General features: G+C 43.2%; 1 protein-coding gene and 1 pseudogene across 3 annotated transcripts in view; both read right to left on the bottom strand.

Moving 5' to 3' along the window:
- Nucleotides 1-15,924, bottom strand: part of TSPAN14 (tetraspanin 14) — a 35,672-nt gene extending 19,748 nt beyond the window's left edge. Inside the window, exons 1-2 of one of the 3 annotated variants that reach the window (XM_030485676.1) lie at nt 15,444-15,924; nt 5,037-5,134 (exon numbers count right to left, since the gene is read on the bottom strand). In XM_030485676.1, coding sequence (XP_030341536.1) covers nt 5,037-5,117 — 81 coding nt within the window. In that variant the 5' untranslated portion in view covers nt 5,118-5,134; nt 15,444-15,924. Of the gene's footprint in view, nt 1-5,036; nt 5,135-15,165; nt 15,257-15,443 lie in introns of those variants that run through there. The other 2 variants (XM_030485677.1, XM_030485678.1) reach the window with 2 other exon arrangements.
- LOC115609165 lies at nt 12,804-12,912 on the bottom strand (annotated as a pseudogene).
- Nucleotides 15,925-17,769: the final 1,845 nt, after the last annotated feature.

Below are 17,769 nucleotides of genomic sequence, written 5' to 3'. Positions count from 1 at the left end.
CTTCCTACCCTTGTCTCTTCCCAGACTTTTCTTCTCAAGGTCAGGAAACCACATGGTGGTGGATTCTTTCCTCTTCCTGCAAAGCCTTGCTGTTTTAGATGTTCCTGAAAAACAACATACACTGCAAAAGCCAAGAAAATCTTATGCTAGCCTGGGTCTTCTCTTACTTTTCAGAAACAAACTTTGTATTCTTTTCCAGACTTAAGAGAATTTTTGCCCTTCATGTTCAGAGCAAAAATGCCACAGTTTCTATAGCATGAGTGAAAAAAAAAATTTTTTTTCCTCCAAAAGCCCTTAAGACCTACACAAACCTACACAGCATCAGAAGATATATCAAGATGACAGCAGCTAAAAGCTATTTTATGCTCTCCTTTCAATTCATTTGAGAGACAGTGAGCTCATATGCAACCTAAAAGGCTTTGGCAGAGTACACGTGCAATGCTTCACTGAAATAGCCATATCCTGGCCAAGGTGCCATTCTTGGGCTACCCAAAAAAAAAAAAAAAAAAAAAAAAATCCTTTGACTGGAGGCAAAGCAGCAAGCACCAAAGGCAGATGATTGAGGCACTGCCTTTTATTCCCTAGGCCTTCCCAAGAATTCCCAGGCTGGAAGGCATAAGAGCAGTGCTGCACCCCAAGACAGAGCATCCCTGCACTCCCCCTAGGGTCAGTTGTCCACCCCTGTCTCCTCCCTCCACTGCGCCTTTCACAGGACTCACTCAACTGCTAAATGACTTGGAACAGAAAGGTGCTAGAACCAAGCTCTTCACCTCTTATTACCGTGGCCTTTTAATTTCATAATGACAAATGAAGCTATTCGGGAAGGGGGGAAGCTTTAAAAACTCAACAAGAGGTCCAGTCTTGCTGTAATAGGGTAATTTCACTGAAACTTCTGAGCACTCCCTGCAGGGCTGTCTTAATGGTTGCAATACTGCCTCATCACTACTCATTAAAACAAGTGTACTTCGAGAAGTTAAATCTTATTTGCATGCTTAAAAGGCAAGATGAGAATAAAGCAATCCCACATTAAAATCATGCCTAGGAAGATAAGAGCCTTCCTATGACCTCCATTGCCTTTCTTACAAGGGAAAGCCAAGCATGAAGAACAGAACAGTGATTTTGCAAGCCAGTTGTATAAAACTAACTCAAAGCTGCCAGAACTGAACCTTCTATTGCCAAGCTGCCCACGTGGAAAATAAAAAAAAAAAAAAAACACCTTAAGAAAAAGAAATATTTACAGATTTCCAAAGGCTGGTTAAACTGTGAGCTTATTATTAGAAGTCATATTTGTCCTCCTATTTCAATATTTTGTGCAACCCCAGTCCATGTGAACTGTATTTGAAAAATGATACAAACTGAAGTAACCAACCAACCACTAAAAATATTCTGTAAACTATTCACTTTAAAATTTATAATCACTATCTTTAGAGCTACAATGGGGAAGTCAACATGCATCTTTAGCAAGTATGACAGATGAACAACTGCAACTTTACTTACATGCAAATTACCTAGTTCATGACTAAACTGTGTCATGAGTTGAGACAAAGGTGAGCTACCATCATATCTCCAGTAACAGCTTAAATGGGCAAGAGGCTGTCTGCACACCTATCTAAACACTATCCCTCATACCCATTTTATAATAGCCACACTCACTAACACTCACAAAACAAGCTCCCACAGGTACCCGTCTTGCAAGCCAAGAAAAGTGACTCAAGACCAATATTCCGTCCTTAAATGCTGCTTTTTTTGAGTCATGGTTACATTTCCCTCCTGGTTTTGTAGTCCTCCAGTTCTTAAGGCACACAGAAAATTTACTTTGTTCTACACATGATGGATTTGTCCAACTAAAGAGATGATTACACTAGCCATCCCAGCTAGCAGGATGTCATAGGCTCCTGAATCACTTGTTAAGCTCAACGATTCGTGCATTGCCTATAGGAGCGCCTACCCTCCCACTCAACATTTACATAGCTTGTTCTACAACTGAAGGTACCGAACTCTTACTGAAAGAGCTGTAGCTGCACACAGTTTACTAGGTCAGCCTGATAACTTCTCAGAAGCCTGTCCTGGTTTTGGCTGGGGTAGAGTTAATTTTCTTCCTAGTAGCTGGCACAATGTTGTGGTTTGGCTTTAGTCTGAGAATAATGCTGATAACACACCGATATTTTAGTGGAGGAAGGAGAATGGGGGGTGAGCCAGCAACTGCATGGTACTTGGTTGCTGGCTGGGTTTAAACCACAACAAAGCCTCAGACCATTTGTTGAGCAAGGTACCAAGACAAATAGTACCTGTTCAGAAAAGCAATTCCTCCAGCCAACATATCAGCTGAAATGCACAAACTGTATTTCAAATTCTCCTCTATTTTTCTGCATCTCTTTAAAAATGATTCCTTAAGGAATAGAAAAAAATCTGTGGATCGTCAGAATTTCAAGAGAATACAGTAAAAAAAATAAGTTTGAAAAAAGTAAAATATAATGACTCTGCAGGGAATAAAAATAAATAGACACAAAATTAATTCCTGTGAAAAAGCAGAGGCAAATGCCTTCCAGGAAAAAAAAAAAACACCAAAAACATAAAAAAACCCAAAAAACCAAACAAAAAAAAAACCAAACAAACATCAGCTTTTCAGAGGTTGTTTACCCATCAAAACCAGTAACAGACCCCACTTCACAAGACTCTCACTAGAAAGCAAGCAGAGGTCCAAAACAGTTCTAATACATTCATGAATAGAACAGCTGATCAATTTCTCACATACCCCACACTACCCGCTGAAGAGCATGTACCCAAAGTGATTTCTCTGAAAACCAGAGCAGCTTGATGAATATCACTGCTCACTGCACCTCACTTCACTACAGTTACATAGGAGTTGTACCATACAGAAGAAAAGTAACTACAGAGCTGGTAGCCCTTGAGCACACACTTTTTGAAAAAAGGCCATGATGAGAATCCTCAATTGCTAGTGGGAAAGTCATCATGAACAAACATCTGCACTATGGCAACACTGTGGCAAATCAGCCCTTCCTGGAAAAAAGTCTCTACTCAAACCACACACATCTTTCCTGCCCTGTTACCCACACAAGGATAAATGCCCCTGTGGCTTAATGCTACAATACCATGTTTAGACACTGCACTAGTAAACAAGAGGTGGTGCAGTAACAAAAAGTTCTGTCGTTTTCAACCACCATACCAAACACAGCTGTCCCAGTATTACCTGGCCTTCCAGCATTTTTATTAGGCTAAGGACAGCAGAAAATCAATGAGTAAGCAGCTCACAAAACTCCCAGCTCTCTCTTTGAGCAGTTATTTCCTAACCTACATGTTCTGCTTTCAACAGAAAATTGGGCAAGATGACATCCAGAAGTTCACAGAATCACAAAATGGTGAGAGTTGAAAGGAACCTTAAAGATCATCTAATTCCAACTCCCCTGCCATAAGCATGGACACCTACTAGAGCAGTTGCTCAAAGCCTCATCTAATCTGGCCTTCCACTTGGAACAAAACTAGTCTTTTCTGTGATTCTAAATTAATTCAGATTTTTGTCCATAATACAAGCAGCTTTCAAAAACAACTTATTTTCTACCTTAAATACTGCCAAAGCAGACAAAATGTGCAGAATCGCCAACCTAGTTTACCAGAAGTTTACGTGGGTAAATCAAGCAAATACGTCATTGCTGACAAGTACAAACAAGATTCTGCAGTCTGTAATTTACGTTCAGACACTAAATCCCGTTTTTTACTGAAGTTAAATACAGATTTGGGTAGTACTTCTGTATATCTTAAACTCTAGGCAATAAAAAGTTGACATGATTTAAGGAATCACAGTAAACTAATAGAATATTAAATAGAGTATTCTCTAGCATGTCTACTGATCTCAGACAAGTCAGGATCAGGATCAATTTTTACTCTTAATTTCAACAAGTTGCTTCAACCACATACCATACTTTCATTCCATCTGATCCTTTCAGCTTTGAAAAAATCTGAACATCTTTAAAACAGGCTATCCATACTAGGAAATATTTCAACTCTGAATCAGAACATTAATCTAAGATGCCAGCACCAGGCAAATCACTACATTTCGCCATGACTACCCATGCCCTTCCATGCCTGCAGTTTCCATGACTTCAGGTGTAAACTCTTAACATTTGACCTGCAAGTTCTGAAAAGAATCATCAAGTTTATGCAAACCACATCCTTACCTTTCCTTAACAGGCATGTTGACTATTTCTAATGCAACACTATGCACTAACCTTTGAATAATAGCCTTCTTTTCAAGATAGTTAGGTGCTTCAGTGATCTTGACCATCATACATGTCTAAAACCACACACCTGTTTTTTCACCCTTTTCACATCCACAATTCTAAACAAGCATTATAGGCAGGCTAGTCCCTAGCTAAGTATTTCAAGAGTGTATCAGACAGTTTTGCTGCACACAGAACATGACATTTAAAATCTTGACTATGTTGCAATGCCAGCAAGTTGACACATCTCTGGGGCGGTTCCCTTCTTCTCTTCCGTGTAGTGTATTTAAGCTACACCACCCAAACACAGAGATCAAAGATGATCTGAAAGGAGATATTAGAAGAGACTTCTCTTAACAGGGAAGCAACTCCATGTACCACTTAAGTAAGGTAGCTTTAACCTTTGCCCAAACACAACCAGCGTTTAATAGCCTCGATCATTCAAAAGACAGAGGCCTTGTCAGCAACAGTAGAGACTATACTATTTTCTTTTGACAAATCCTTTAAGAAAATATTTACTTTCTCCTAAAAAACAAACAACACAAACAAAAAAAAACAACACCATTTTATCTTTTTATCTGCCTCTCTCCTTTATCTTCACTCAGAAGGTAAGATAGGAGGAAAGAGCAAGGAAGGGAAAGATTGCATGGGATAGTCTTTCTCAATTCCAAAACATCCAGGACATACGATATACCAGTTTCCTTTAAGGTAAATATTTCAGGCTCTTGAACAGAGGAAGTATGTTAATAAAACTGAGGGCATGCCTAAGCTATTTCAGTCTCTACATTTTGTACTCACCCAGAAGACAATGTTGTAGCTGAAGAGCAGGTATTTGTACCAACAGCTGACTTCTGCATTAGAATATCGGTAATAGTGCATTTTCTATAGCACAGCGTCTGCACATAAGAGAGAATGAGAAGAATTAGGCAGTGAAATGTTTTAAAAATAAAGAATTCTTTCTAGATCTCTCTTGTTCTGTTGAGAAAGTAACTACAGTAACATGCACCACCATATGCCATTCAGAGGTATGTTCGAAGTCAGGTCAGAAACTTCCGCTGACTCTAAACTCCCCCCAAGTATTTGTTGCTTAATAACCTTATCTTCTTTAAGCACCCTGATGTGGTAATAGGGAGGGACACCCAAAAAGGAAACTAGCTATACAGTTAGCCTACAAAGATCTGCATCAGCAAGTTGACATTCATCTGCTTTCTCACTCCTTCAAAACCATTTTACTTAGACAGCTGCTTGGACATACACAGAAGTGTAAACACATACCCTGTGGATCGCTCATCCACCCAGCTAGCAAGATGTCACAAGTGGTTACCTGGAAAACCTCAATGTCTACAGACTGCTAAATACAATAGGCAGTTGTAATCTGTCTTTTCCACACTTTATTGCTTTACCAAATCAGTACCCCATAAGAGGTCTTCTTCTCACGAACATTAAAAATGTGGTCTGCTCTGCAGTTTGGTTTTTGTGTTTTTGTACATTCAGTAGAGATAAGGTTCAACTGCAACTGTTGCTCAAATACTTCAGAGAACTAAAGCTTTTCAGAGTATCATAACTAAACCACCTCTGCAGAAATGCCAGGCGTAGGAAAAAAAGAACAGATGATAAGCTGTTGAATCGAGAGCTGGAGCAGGGAAGACAAAGCACTCCACTGCCCTTGCATTCCAGAGAGCTGACCACACAAGTACTGCTTAAGACAGACAAGAAACAGTCCCATACTTCAACCCTACACTCACCTTGAGGTAAATGTCTTCCTTGCATAAAATGCCAGTGAAAGGCTTGCAACAGAAAAGCAAGCATAGAGCATTTTCAAACACCTCACAACTAAGAAAAAGGCTTCAAGGACTATGCTGGCCTGGACATTCACCGACAGCATGCAGAAACCAAGCCTACCCAGCAATGTCTGAAGCCAAGCACCATGGAATACAGAACTGAAGACCTTCACCACATTTTCTTTTAGAAGACAGCCTGCACCTGGGTGTAAAAGGAATAACCCCACAGAAAAAAGGAGCAGAAGCAAATACCTGTCAGCTTTGAGAATCCCACTCAATAAAAGCTAGAGTAAGCTCTTTATTGCAAGTGAAATATCAATTATTTTCCAGGACAATTATGGAGTACTACAATCAGTGTCTTACTGGAGGAACTTGTTTTCTGAAATCTCAACACAAATATTTCAAGCCTTGTCTCAAACTTTTTTCCCCTGAAGCTAAAACCACACACACACAAACAGATCAAGGACACACAACAGACACCTCCAGCCCATGAGACTATGAACAGCTATCCCAGAGAGACTTTGATTTGCCTTCCAGAGGTCGCCCAATGCCAGGATTGGCTTCCACCAGCAAGCAGATTGAGAGTCCCTCCTTGGTCCAGACACATCCCCTGCCTCTCTTCAAGCCCAGCTAGGAAGTTTCTTTGCTACCCAACAAATGCAAATAGTTTTCAGAAACGCAGAGACCATGCAGAAAAAACTAAGGAGGGTACATTTTGGTAGTTTTCTCTAGAACTACTTAAAGCTATAGAATATTCTATCAGAATATCATGTGACTTGACATACCAAAGTAGGATTCCAAGACGTGCGGACAAAGAATTTCTGCTTTTTTCAGACTAAAATGGCTTGTACGTGCACAAGAGGAATTTTCAGATCATACTAAAATTTGGTAGGTGTTATACAACTCATACTGATCCACTTGACATGAAGTAGATTAATTTGTATATAATAAAACCAGATATCACCTAAACAGCCTTCATGCATGTTACCCACACAGGTTGCTTAAGATACATTACTCACAGGTGACTCTAGATCAGTGCATCTGGACTGACACAACAGCAGCAGAAAAATCATTAAAAGAAGGAATTACTCCACCTGATGCCATACAAGATGGAGTAAAAAATCCCACGAGTTGGAGTAAAACTGAGTTAAGTCAGAACTAAAACATTTTTTTCTTCAACAGCCCCAGTAAAGGGACTGTACACACAGAATGAACCACTTGGCTGGTTTCAGAGAAACAGCAGAGTCTGGAGAAAGACTAAAGGATATATTGCACATTCTTATAGAAACAATACCTGCAAAATTTGTCAGGCTAGAGAGTGTGAACATTCAGAATTAACACCTGAGCTTGATCTTGCCACAGTTAGATGTTGATTTCCATACAGTTTTGACCAAATACAGAAAACAAGTCTTTTTGCCTTCCAAAACCTCACCTTTTAACTAGGTTCTAATGCTCGCAGTTCATTTATAGCAAAAAAGCACTTAACCTTTGTTAAAACAAAGAAAATTGTACTTTCTGGCAGCACAAGCAATGACTGGAAAGGACTTTCCTAGATGTGACCAGTCACATAAGCTGAGTTTTGCAATATACATTCCTGTAAGTAGACAGTTTTGTTTCCTCATGCCGTGGTTCAGCTTTAGTTACTGACCTTTCCAACCCATCTAGCTTCACAGACAACATTTTGGAATCTTACTATTATAAGACATAGTAAAGAAAACTTATTTAAACATCACTCTCCTGTTTTTCTAAGCCTGCAGCTGAGAGAACACAAGGGAAGGAATGAACACTTGGGTTTTCTAACTTCATCTCAGCCTCTAGCTCCAAATGGAAATTTTTATTTCAGTACCCAGTAGTCATACAGTTATCCAAGTAAGTCTGATGGGTCTGGGGAAGAGAGGGGGAAAAAAGGAGACACTAAAGACAACAGCAGAACCCTACTAATCTGAGAAAAGTCCAAGACTCCATTTGCATCAGTGTAAGTCTGTGTTACAGCAATACGCTGGCCGCCAGTGCAAGCACATTCTCTGGATACATGCACTCGAATGCCTCCACCACTGTTCTGCCTGCCTCCCTCCCCGTGCAAATTAGGATCCTGGCAAAAGACAGAGGCACTAATTGTAAAATGCACACACTACTAATAAGAAACATTGCTTTTGCTGCTGCTACCACTACAAAAGAGGAGACAGCAGGTGGCATTTAACTAGCATATCATTAAATTCCATAAAAATGGAGTTCTACTAGACAAAGAGGCTTAAAATGTAACCTCAGACAGAAAGACAAGCATGCCATTTCAGGACCTAAAATACAAACATAGCCCGAAGTTTTACTTGTGTTAGGTTGCCCTCCCTGGCATTGGGACTCAGATCCAACCATTCCAAGTCCCAGCTTCAGTGAAACTGTTCACAGGGATTAAGAACATTAATAGTACCCTTACGGATAAGCACCATTCCCCACCTACCTCATCATTTTGACCATCAGCTTGCAAGACATTTCTTTCCACTTCCCCATACAACCGGAATGATGTCCCAGTCAATATCAATCATAGTATTTTCACAGAATGAGAAAGCAAAATGCTATTTTTTTTCCCCTGTATACATTTTTTTTTTTTAATGCTTCGAAGGGACAGGGGGCCTAGTACTACCAGCACTGGTTCGTTACTGCAAGAAGCAATCCTGCAACAGCACATGGCTCCAGAGATAGAAGTTACCTTCTGAAACACCTGCTTATATTAAAAGAGCAGATTTGACTTACTCTCTTTGCTTATCCTCATCAGGACTCTTTTGGTTCTTCTTGATGGACCACCCAAATACCTCCGGGGGGGGGGGGGGGAAGTGAGAACACAGGAAACTGCCATCTTAACAGGCTGACTGGTTACACAAGCTGCGCAGCTCAGAAAAAAGAACAGAGCTGAACACCACCTTCCCTTCTCACTTGTCCCTCATGGACAAAATCTTTCAGTTAAATTCCCTTCTTCTTTGCAGCAGCAGACCACTGCTATGACCATTTTGCCAAAATACTCTTTGCCACCTCAGCATGCAATATGCTTTGCAAAGAAAGCCCTCTTCTTGTCGTCTGAGAGTCATCTCCCTAATTGCCTATCCATTAGTTTCAAGTCAACCAACTTTTTCGATGAACCTTCCTCCTCCACAGGCTTGCCATGCAGACAAACTGAAGTAACTTAATGCTCAAGGCAGGATAGAAATCTCTGCTGTTTTGTACCCGTTATTATATTTAGCTACACTACTGTATTCATATTCCACTCAACATTAAGTACTTCCCTGAGCACCATTTAATAACAAATTGAAGGGAAAGAAATGCACATCAAGAGAATCAGCTCTATATCCCAGCAGTCAGAAGGCTGCTGCTGCATAAAGACTATAGTCCAGTCCAATATCTCAGGTGTCTTCCTTCAGATAAAAGTCACTTGAGGCTATTCCCTTTGTTTTCTATTCCAGGAGTTTCTAAATGCCAGTGTACACGTTTCAGCACTGATGTTATGCCCCGAAGCAAAGACTAGACAGCTCTTGCCAAGCAGAAAAAAATCATGCTCTTTTTTAAATATTAAAATTCACAGCATTCTGTGACTCCTGAATATTGTGCTTCATCCTGTTTCCTGTAGCTGTGACTGCAGCAATTGGAAGCTGCCTTGTTACCTCTAAGTCCATCAATTATTTAAATAAAACACCTTTCAGAGAGACTCAAGTATCAATTATTTAGTCTTTGAGCAGGAAGCAAAAACCTTGACAACAGGAAAAAAAAGACTTCTGGGAAGGGCTGTCGGGCCACATGAACAAATCTGGGTTTGTACACTACACAAGCCAAAGCGAAACAAATCACAAAAAAGCCAAAAGCTCATATGCACACACAAGCTCAGCAAGTGCCTGAGCCTATTAGAGCCAAAGGAAGAGCCCCAACTACATCAGGGGGCTTCAGCACAGGTCTTCACATGGAAGACCTTTATCAATTTGTTATGAATAGCTGCTCTCTAGACTGTATATGTAGGGAGTGCAACAGAGAGAAGCTCTTTTTTAGTACCAGGACAACATTCAACAAAGATCAAGAGGAAGCAAAGCCCTACGTTTATTACACCCTTGCCTTTCACGTTCAGGTTCAGATCAAGAATGAAGACAGCCTGAAGATTTTCAGCTTCTGCACATACTTCTAAAGACAAAGACGCAGAAAACAGCTCTCAGAAGAAACATGTAAGCAGGCACTCCAGTTAAGAACAGAAATTCTTTCACTTACACGTATCATGTATGAGCTGTACTACAAGGAAAGAGATAAAACACTATTGCTTTGCTCCCAAAAAGGAAGAGACAGGAAACACCAAAGCAAAACAAATGGTGGTCTCCTCCTCCAAATGGGCTGAGGCACACTTTGAACCAGAAACGAAAATAAACTCACTTTTCAATCCTGCAAAGAGCCCTGGATTTGGATACAGTTCTTCCTGTGGTCGGCATATTTTATTTTCATTCGCTAAAAGTTTTCTGCATAAGTGATAACAGAATTCAAGTGTGAATAATCAAGCAGAAAAATACTTCTCTCTCTAAAGGCTTCAATTACAGGATTTAGGTCAGATTGGTAAAGGTGGTCAGCAAAAGCCTCACCATTGAAGTCAGCAGTTTCAACTGCAAACATTGCAATCCCTTATCTTGTCAGTATTTGAAGATCACCATTTTCTGCAGGTTAAAACCTCACCTGTGATACACCTAAAATAAAAGAATTTACCCAACAATGATTTTACAGCTCACCAACCATATTGAAAACAAGTTTTGTTCAGCCATCCAGAATAAAGAGAAGCTGTTTTACAATGCAAAAAAATCAAATACAAGATGTTCAACTACATTTAAGTAATTAAATTGTGGCTGTTTCAAAATGAAGTCATCTGAACCTGAATGTTTCATTCCCCTGCCCCTACTTATTTGATTGCTAGATTAAAATCAGATCTCAGACTTTTTGGGGGAACCTAAACTACTAAACTTTAAAACCTACATATATTTAACCTTGAAGAGCTTTACCCTGATCATCTCTTAACATTGCTGTTAAGCTTTCCTTTAAGAGATGCTTTTGGCTGAGCAAGAGCCAAAGGGTCAAGGAGAAGGATTCTGTTCCTGCCCAAGCTGTGCTATCCTCACACAAGCTACCAAGGCTACAGCTCTAGAAAAGCCATAGATTTTAGGACTCTGCAATACTAGCAAGGAAGACATAAGACTGTCCTTTGGACATATAATCAGACATCACCTGGAGAAGGACCATTTCTCAACTCCCCCTCAGCAATAGCCTGCAAAATTCTCTGAAGTAATTCTTGTTTAAGGGTTTCATTTATCTGAGGTACTTCAGCATAAAGCAACATGAGAACCATAGCCTGTTCACAGATTTTGTGAATTGCAGCCTGTGAACCTTGGAAACACACCACAGATGCCAAAGTACAGAAGTCCGTTCTACCAGACACAGGAAGTTTTGACCCAGGAAGCCATAGTGCAAGGCAGCATGGCACAAAGAGCCCACAAGTAAAAATATTCTTGATTCACATGAGGCATAAATGTCTCCTTTGTCTGGTGGCTGAAACCCACATACTTTACCATATGCTACCCAAGTGGAATTTTTTTTTTTTGTTAAAGCAGAAGAATGACATAAAGGGAGGATCTGTAGGAACAGTTTCCACAATAGGTCTGTGAATTCCGCTTCCCCCACACACACACCTCAATGAGATTTCTAACCTAACACAGTAAGATTAGAACAAGAGTTTAATTTATTTGTACTAAGCAGTGACTGAACTGTGCCACACGTAAAACACAGCGGGAATCTTGATAGAAGACTATGAGAATTAATTGTAGGAGTTAGTCAGCAAAAACACACACCACCTCCATCTTCCACCACCCCACCCCACTCTCCCCAAACATCCATTTACAGGTAACGGCTGACTGGTAGCCACACGCTATAGTTTCATAAGCTACATATAACTACCCTTTAAGAAAATCAGATGTCAGCCTCAAGACAAAAACAATCTATAAGGGATATATTCCTCAGTTATTCATTAGAAGTTAGCCTACAACTTAAATTTCTTCATACAGATTATCTAACGCATTTGCATCTGGACATGACCAAATTCATAACACACCATGTCAACAACCTCCTTGCTGCACCTAAGAGCAAAAAGTTACATCTTCAATACCAAAGAGAATCACACAGGTTGGAAGGGACCTTTGGAGATCATCTAGACCAACCCCTCCTGCCAAGGCAGGGTCACCTAGAGCAGGTTACATAGGGACACATCCAGGCAGGTTTTGAATGTCTCCAGAGAGGGAAACTTCACATCCCTCCTGGGCAGCCTGTTCCAGTGCTCTGCCACCCTCAATGTAAAGAAGTTCTTCCTCATGTTTAGGTGAAACTTTCTGTGGTTTAGTTTATGGCCACTGCTCCTTGTCCTGTCACTGGGCACCACTGAAGAGTCTGGCACCATCCTCCTGGCACCCACCTTTGAGATATTGATATGCATTAATGAGATCCCCTCTCAGTCTTCTCTTCTCTAAACAGGCCCAGCTCCACCAATCTCTTTTAGTAAGAGAGATGCTCCACAATCCTGATCATGCTTGCGGCCCTCTGCTGGACCCTCTCCAGTAGCTCCTTTTCTTTCTTGTACTGGAAGGCTCAGAACTGGACACAGTACTCCAGATGTGGCCTCACCAGGGTTTAAAAAAAACAAAAAAACAAAAAAACAAAACAAAAAAAAACCACCACACAAAAAAAACCACACACCACCACCAAAAAAAACGGAATTATGCAGTCGAGTTTCCCACATTTGGGGATGTTGCAGGCGTCAGCACACCCAGAGTGCAGAGGATGAGCCTTGTCCTGGGAAAACCACCTGCTTGATCATAGCATCTCCCTTGAACTGCTGGCCGCATTCCTCCCGATGCACCCCAAGATACTGCTGGTCCTACTGGCTGCAAGGCCACACTGCCGGCTCATACTCCACTTATCGCCTACCAATACTCCCAGGTCCTTCTCAGCTGAAGTTTGCCCCAATTAGATAGCATTATAGGGCTCAGACAAAGGAGATATTTCTGCCTTATGTGAATCAAGAATGCTTTTACTTGTGGGTTTTTTTGGAAGTGCCCCAATTAGATAGCGTTTTAGGGCTCCAGAGCAAGGGCTTTTTATACTCCTTTCATTAAGTATTACAAGGCTCAAAGGTACAAAAATGTAAGCCCAGAACACACCCCATCTCAGTCCTGCCAGGTATGTTACCTAACTCAAGGCTCTTGCACAGCCACTGTTCCTAACAAAAAATTTTTTTCTTGGGGTTTTTTTTTCCTTTCTTTTCTGCCACCCCCCATCCTCTGTGCAAGGGGACAGGGAAAAGAGGAAGAAAGAGGCTTTAAACAGGGAAACGGCCATCTCTAAAGGACAGGTCATATCACTATGTTTGTCCCAATCCACCCCAAAAGAACAGAGCTAAAAAACATACATCATAGCCTAAAAGTACTTTCTTCCCACATCATTAGCCAGAGGCTAAAGAACACTATTCCACCAACAGAGATGTCCTGTGTGTGTTTAAAAATATAACAAAAACACTCAAAAGCTGCAAAGGAGTTTCCCTCCACAGCTCATTCCTACTTCACACCAACGACCAGACTTAAGTTCCTTCCTGACCTCTCCCCACACAATTCCTCTGTCAAGCAGATAGTAGCAGCGCCTCAGTTATCCACATCCAAGCATTTAAAGTTTCACACATTTATTGTAAGCATAAAGTGGCTCAGGAAGTTCTAATAACATGCGAGTACTGATGCTTAACTCACTGCTGGAGATAGCCAGAAAGGAATCAGCACCCCACTGAGCATTTCTGAACAAGATATACACTGTAATTCCATTCTCTAGGAGCTGGTTTCCTTCCATTTTATTCCAGAGCTCTAGGTCACAAGCTTTAACTCCGTATAACAAAAAAGAGAGAAAGGCAGTACTGGAAAAATCTTATCCTGACAGTTATCCTAAAACATCCTTCCTTCCACCACCACCACACCTTTGAGGACCCACAAGGAAGGGAAAACCAACACAAGTAACTTATTTTTACAGCATGGTGGGATGTGGTTTTTTTGGTTTTTGTTTTGGGTTTTTTTGTTTGTTGTTTTTTTGTTGTTGTTTGGGGGGGTTTTGTTGGGTTTTTTTTTTAATACATAAAGGCTCAAAATGAAACCACAAAGTCTACACGGAGTATGCGAAGTAAAGTCAGATGTATGCTTAACAGCCTTATGCAGATAATCTGAAAGTGTAAAATCGTGGTTTGTTCCACACACACACACACACACAGAGAAAAACACAGTAGCGAAGTTAGGCAGGTATAACATCATAGGTCCTCCGTTATTCCAAGCATTTTCCAGCTTAGCCTAAACCCTCTCCCTGGAAATGCACAAGGGCCATTCTCTTCCTTATAAAAAAGGTTTACAAAGGGAACAAGAAAAAAAAAAAACCAAGCCACACCAACACTTTCTCCACATGAACTGCACATAATACATTTCACTCAAACTCTTCTCATTGGGTCTGTAGGCAGTAGCTTCTCAGCAACTCTCTGTAGCAGTCGCAGACCAGAAATAAAACATTCACCTGAAACTAAAGACAACCAGGTAGAACGTAAATGACCAAAGAGGAACTGGTGATGTGTTAATTACCCAAACACCATTCCTGGGAACCCCCAGGAGCCGAGACAGGCCCGGCCTGGCCTCACCCCACCTCAGGTGACGCCGCGCTCAGCGGCCAGGCCTCTTTCGGCAGGAAGCAGAAAGCGTGTCAGAGAGATTCCTCGCTAACACAGCCTGCGCGCCATTAAAATTAAAATAATAGTAAATAAAAGTTACAGGCCTCAATTCTCGCAAACACAGAGCAGTTGCTTCTTCTAACCGCAATGCCTGGACTGAGGGCAGGGGCTGGCAGCAGCCGGTGGGACGGCGGAGCAAGGAGCAGCCAAAGGCCGCCCTGCGGCTGCAGCACCCCGAAAGGCTTTAAAGGGGGAAAAAAAAAAAAAAAAAAAAAAAAAATTGTTTTTCTCCCATGTGGCACCTCACTGAACTTCGCGTGTACTCCCGGAGGCAGCCTCGCCCGGCCTCTCCGGCTTCCTTTAACGGACAAGGACAATGGCACAGGCTCGCCACAGCCCCGCGTTTTAGGGAAACTTACGAAGTCGGAGGGCCGCTGCCCGCCCCGAGGGAGGGCAGCCGGGCAGCGCTTGCTCCCCGCCCGGTTCAATGGCTGCTAGCTCCCAGAGCATGTTGCAGTACAGAGCCATGCTCCAAGGGAGATCAAAATGCCGGTGCTCAAAAAACGAAGGGCAAAAAGAGGCATTCCGTGCAGCCGGGGCGCGGCGCGGCCCCCGGGTCAGACGGCTGAGGAGGACGCCGGGCCGGCGGCGGGGCGGGCAGGAACTCACCAGGGGCAGCAGCCTGCTCGCTCGCCAAGTTTCGCCAAGTTGGGCCGGGGGCGAGGCGGCGGTCGGCGTAACCGGGGGTCCCTCCTCTGCCTCGGCTAGTCCATTGACGCGGCGTGGCAACGCTCCTGGACCTTCCCCGCGTCAGCGCGGCCGGCCACCAGCGCCGGGGGTGCCTCTCCGCGGAGCCGAGCCGCCCCACCGCTGCCGCGCTCCCGCCAGCGGCCGAGGAGCGCGGAAATGCGCGCTCGTCCCTCCGGCCACGCCTGCTCCCCACACGCAGCCGTGCTCCACACAAAGGGGACGCGCAGGAAGCACCGCTCTCCCTCCAGCCCCACAGGGTCCTGCAGGCCTCCGAGTGGCTTCTCCTGCCACGATCCCCACAGGCGAGGCGTCCCCTGAGCTGGCGGGGGAGCGCCGGCACCCCGCGAGGACCCCTGAGGCTGGGCGGAGCTGCGACCGGCAGCGGCTCCCGCCCCGCCCCAGCCGCGGGAACAGCGGCCCCTGGTGTTACCACCGCCCTTTCCCCTAGGGCGGTCCCCGCAGCCGCCTCCGGCGGCTTAGCGTGGGGAAGGCGCTCCCCCTCAGTAGCGCTGTCAACTTGTTTTATTTTAGGCTAGTTTTGCGGTCGAGATGGCCGCGCTCCCCGCCCTGCGGAAGAGGCGCGTAGAGCCGGCCTGCTCCGCGCCCCGCCCCGGGCTGCGGGAGCTGGGCAGCGGACTGCGCCGCCGGCCTGTATCTTCAGCCGCGTTTCCTCCTACCCCGGAGGCTTTCGGAGCGAGAACCAGCATGTCAGGGTCAGCACTTTCAGGGTAATAGTGAGGGCGCAATCGAGCCTTACCTGGAAAGCCAGAAGGGGGGGAGGGGGGGAATACACTCTGAAGAATATTTTAAGTTTTAAATCTCTCTTTCGAGGTAGTAGGAAGATAGCAGGGAGGTGAAGGAGGAGCTGAGTCGTGGTTTTTAAACCCATGTGGTGAGTAAGTGATAGCTCACACCTGAGGTAGTCTCTGCCTGGCAGGTGGAGAAATGCTCTCCCTTCCTGCTCTAGCTTAGCTCTCAACTTCCATGCACTGCTGCTCTTCCCATCTTTTCTATACCTTATGATCTCTCTTGGCACAGGGAAGCAATTCTGTCATCTTCATTCTCTTCCTCATATAAACTATTTTCTGCAGTGCCTCACTAACTATGAAAATACATCGTGTGCAGGAAGGCAAAGCTAGGCTAAGGAAGGCAGTTCCACACCACAGGCATTATTACATGCCTTCTCATACTCTCTACACTTCCTTCACCTGTGCCAGGGCTTGGACTTTGGGGACTTCCTTATTCCCCCTAGATCAGGAACAAGCGCTGCTCACCAAGACAGCAGCATTCCCACCAAGTGCTTGGCTGAAGGGTGAAAGGAACTGTTGAGCAATAAAACAGCGTGAGCTTAGTACTTCTCTTGTGTGATAATTCTTCACTAGGTCAAGGAGGACAAACAAAACCATGCTAGAATTAATATGGAATAAATGGACAGTTCCCTTCATCCACACCCATCTGAAGTCAGAGAAAGCAGATAGACACTGGTGGCATTATCAAGAGTCCTTCTCTTGCCCTCCATGCAGTTGCTCAAAGAAATGTTTTTTAAAAAAGGGCTGGGCAGGAGGGGTTTGCAAGGCCTCCCCAAGCTTGGTCAAGGTTTCTTAGAAATCCAAGTAGAATGTAATTGACTGGTAAAGCTAAAAGAAGATGCTAGAACAATCACCTGAATTTTAGGAAGGATCTAAGTAAGGAAGGGGAGCTACGAAAGGTCAATCGGTTATCAGGTGGTAAAAAGAACTAGAAGAGATCCTTTCTCCATCTCAGAAGAACCTAAGTCATCTTACAGAGCACTGAGTCACTCCTCCAGAAAGTCCAGAACCAAGGCAGAAAGCTCCAGTGGGCTGCTTCTGTAAGACATGGGAAGACGGAGGGTGCAATTATAACTGCTAAGATTCAGCAGAAATGGGAAATTTCGCGGAAACTCAGCAGCCTTAGGATGTAAGGACTGTGGAATTAGGAAGGGCATTCATCAGTCAAATCATGTTCTCTTACAATTTAAAATATTCTTGTAGAATGGTTAGTGTTAGCAGTTCACATAGTAGTTGAGCTGACTGTGTTCATTGTTAGCATGGAGATAGTTTGAACAACCTCTCTATGTCCCATTTATTTACTTTTGACGTTATCTCTGTTCTGTGTGCTTCACTGTGTTGCCAAGAAAATAAGGTTAAAAATTTAATCCATCACAGAAACATTATCTAAGTGCTAGGGCAGATTGGAAGACTTCTAAAAGACAGTCACTTCAGCA

This window comes from Strigops habroptila, chromosome 5, assembly GCF_004027225.2.
Source record: "Strigops habroptila isolate Jane chromosome 5, bStrHab1.2.pri, whole genome shotgun sequence".
Classification (NCBI taxonomy): Eukaryota; Metazoa; Chordata; class Aves; order Psittaciformes; family Psittacidae; genus Strigops; species Strigops habroptila.
The sequence above is the reverse complement of the archived record's forward strand: the minus strand, read 5'-3'. Positions and strand labels throughout refer to the sequence as shown.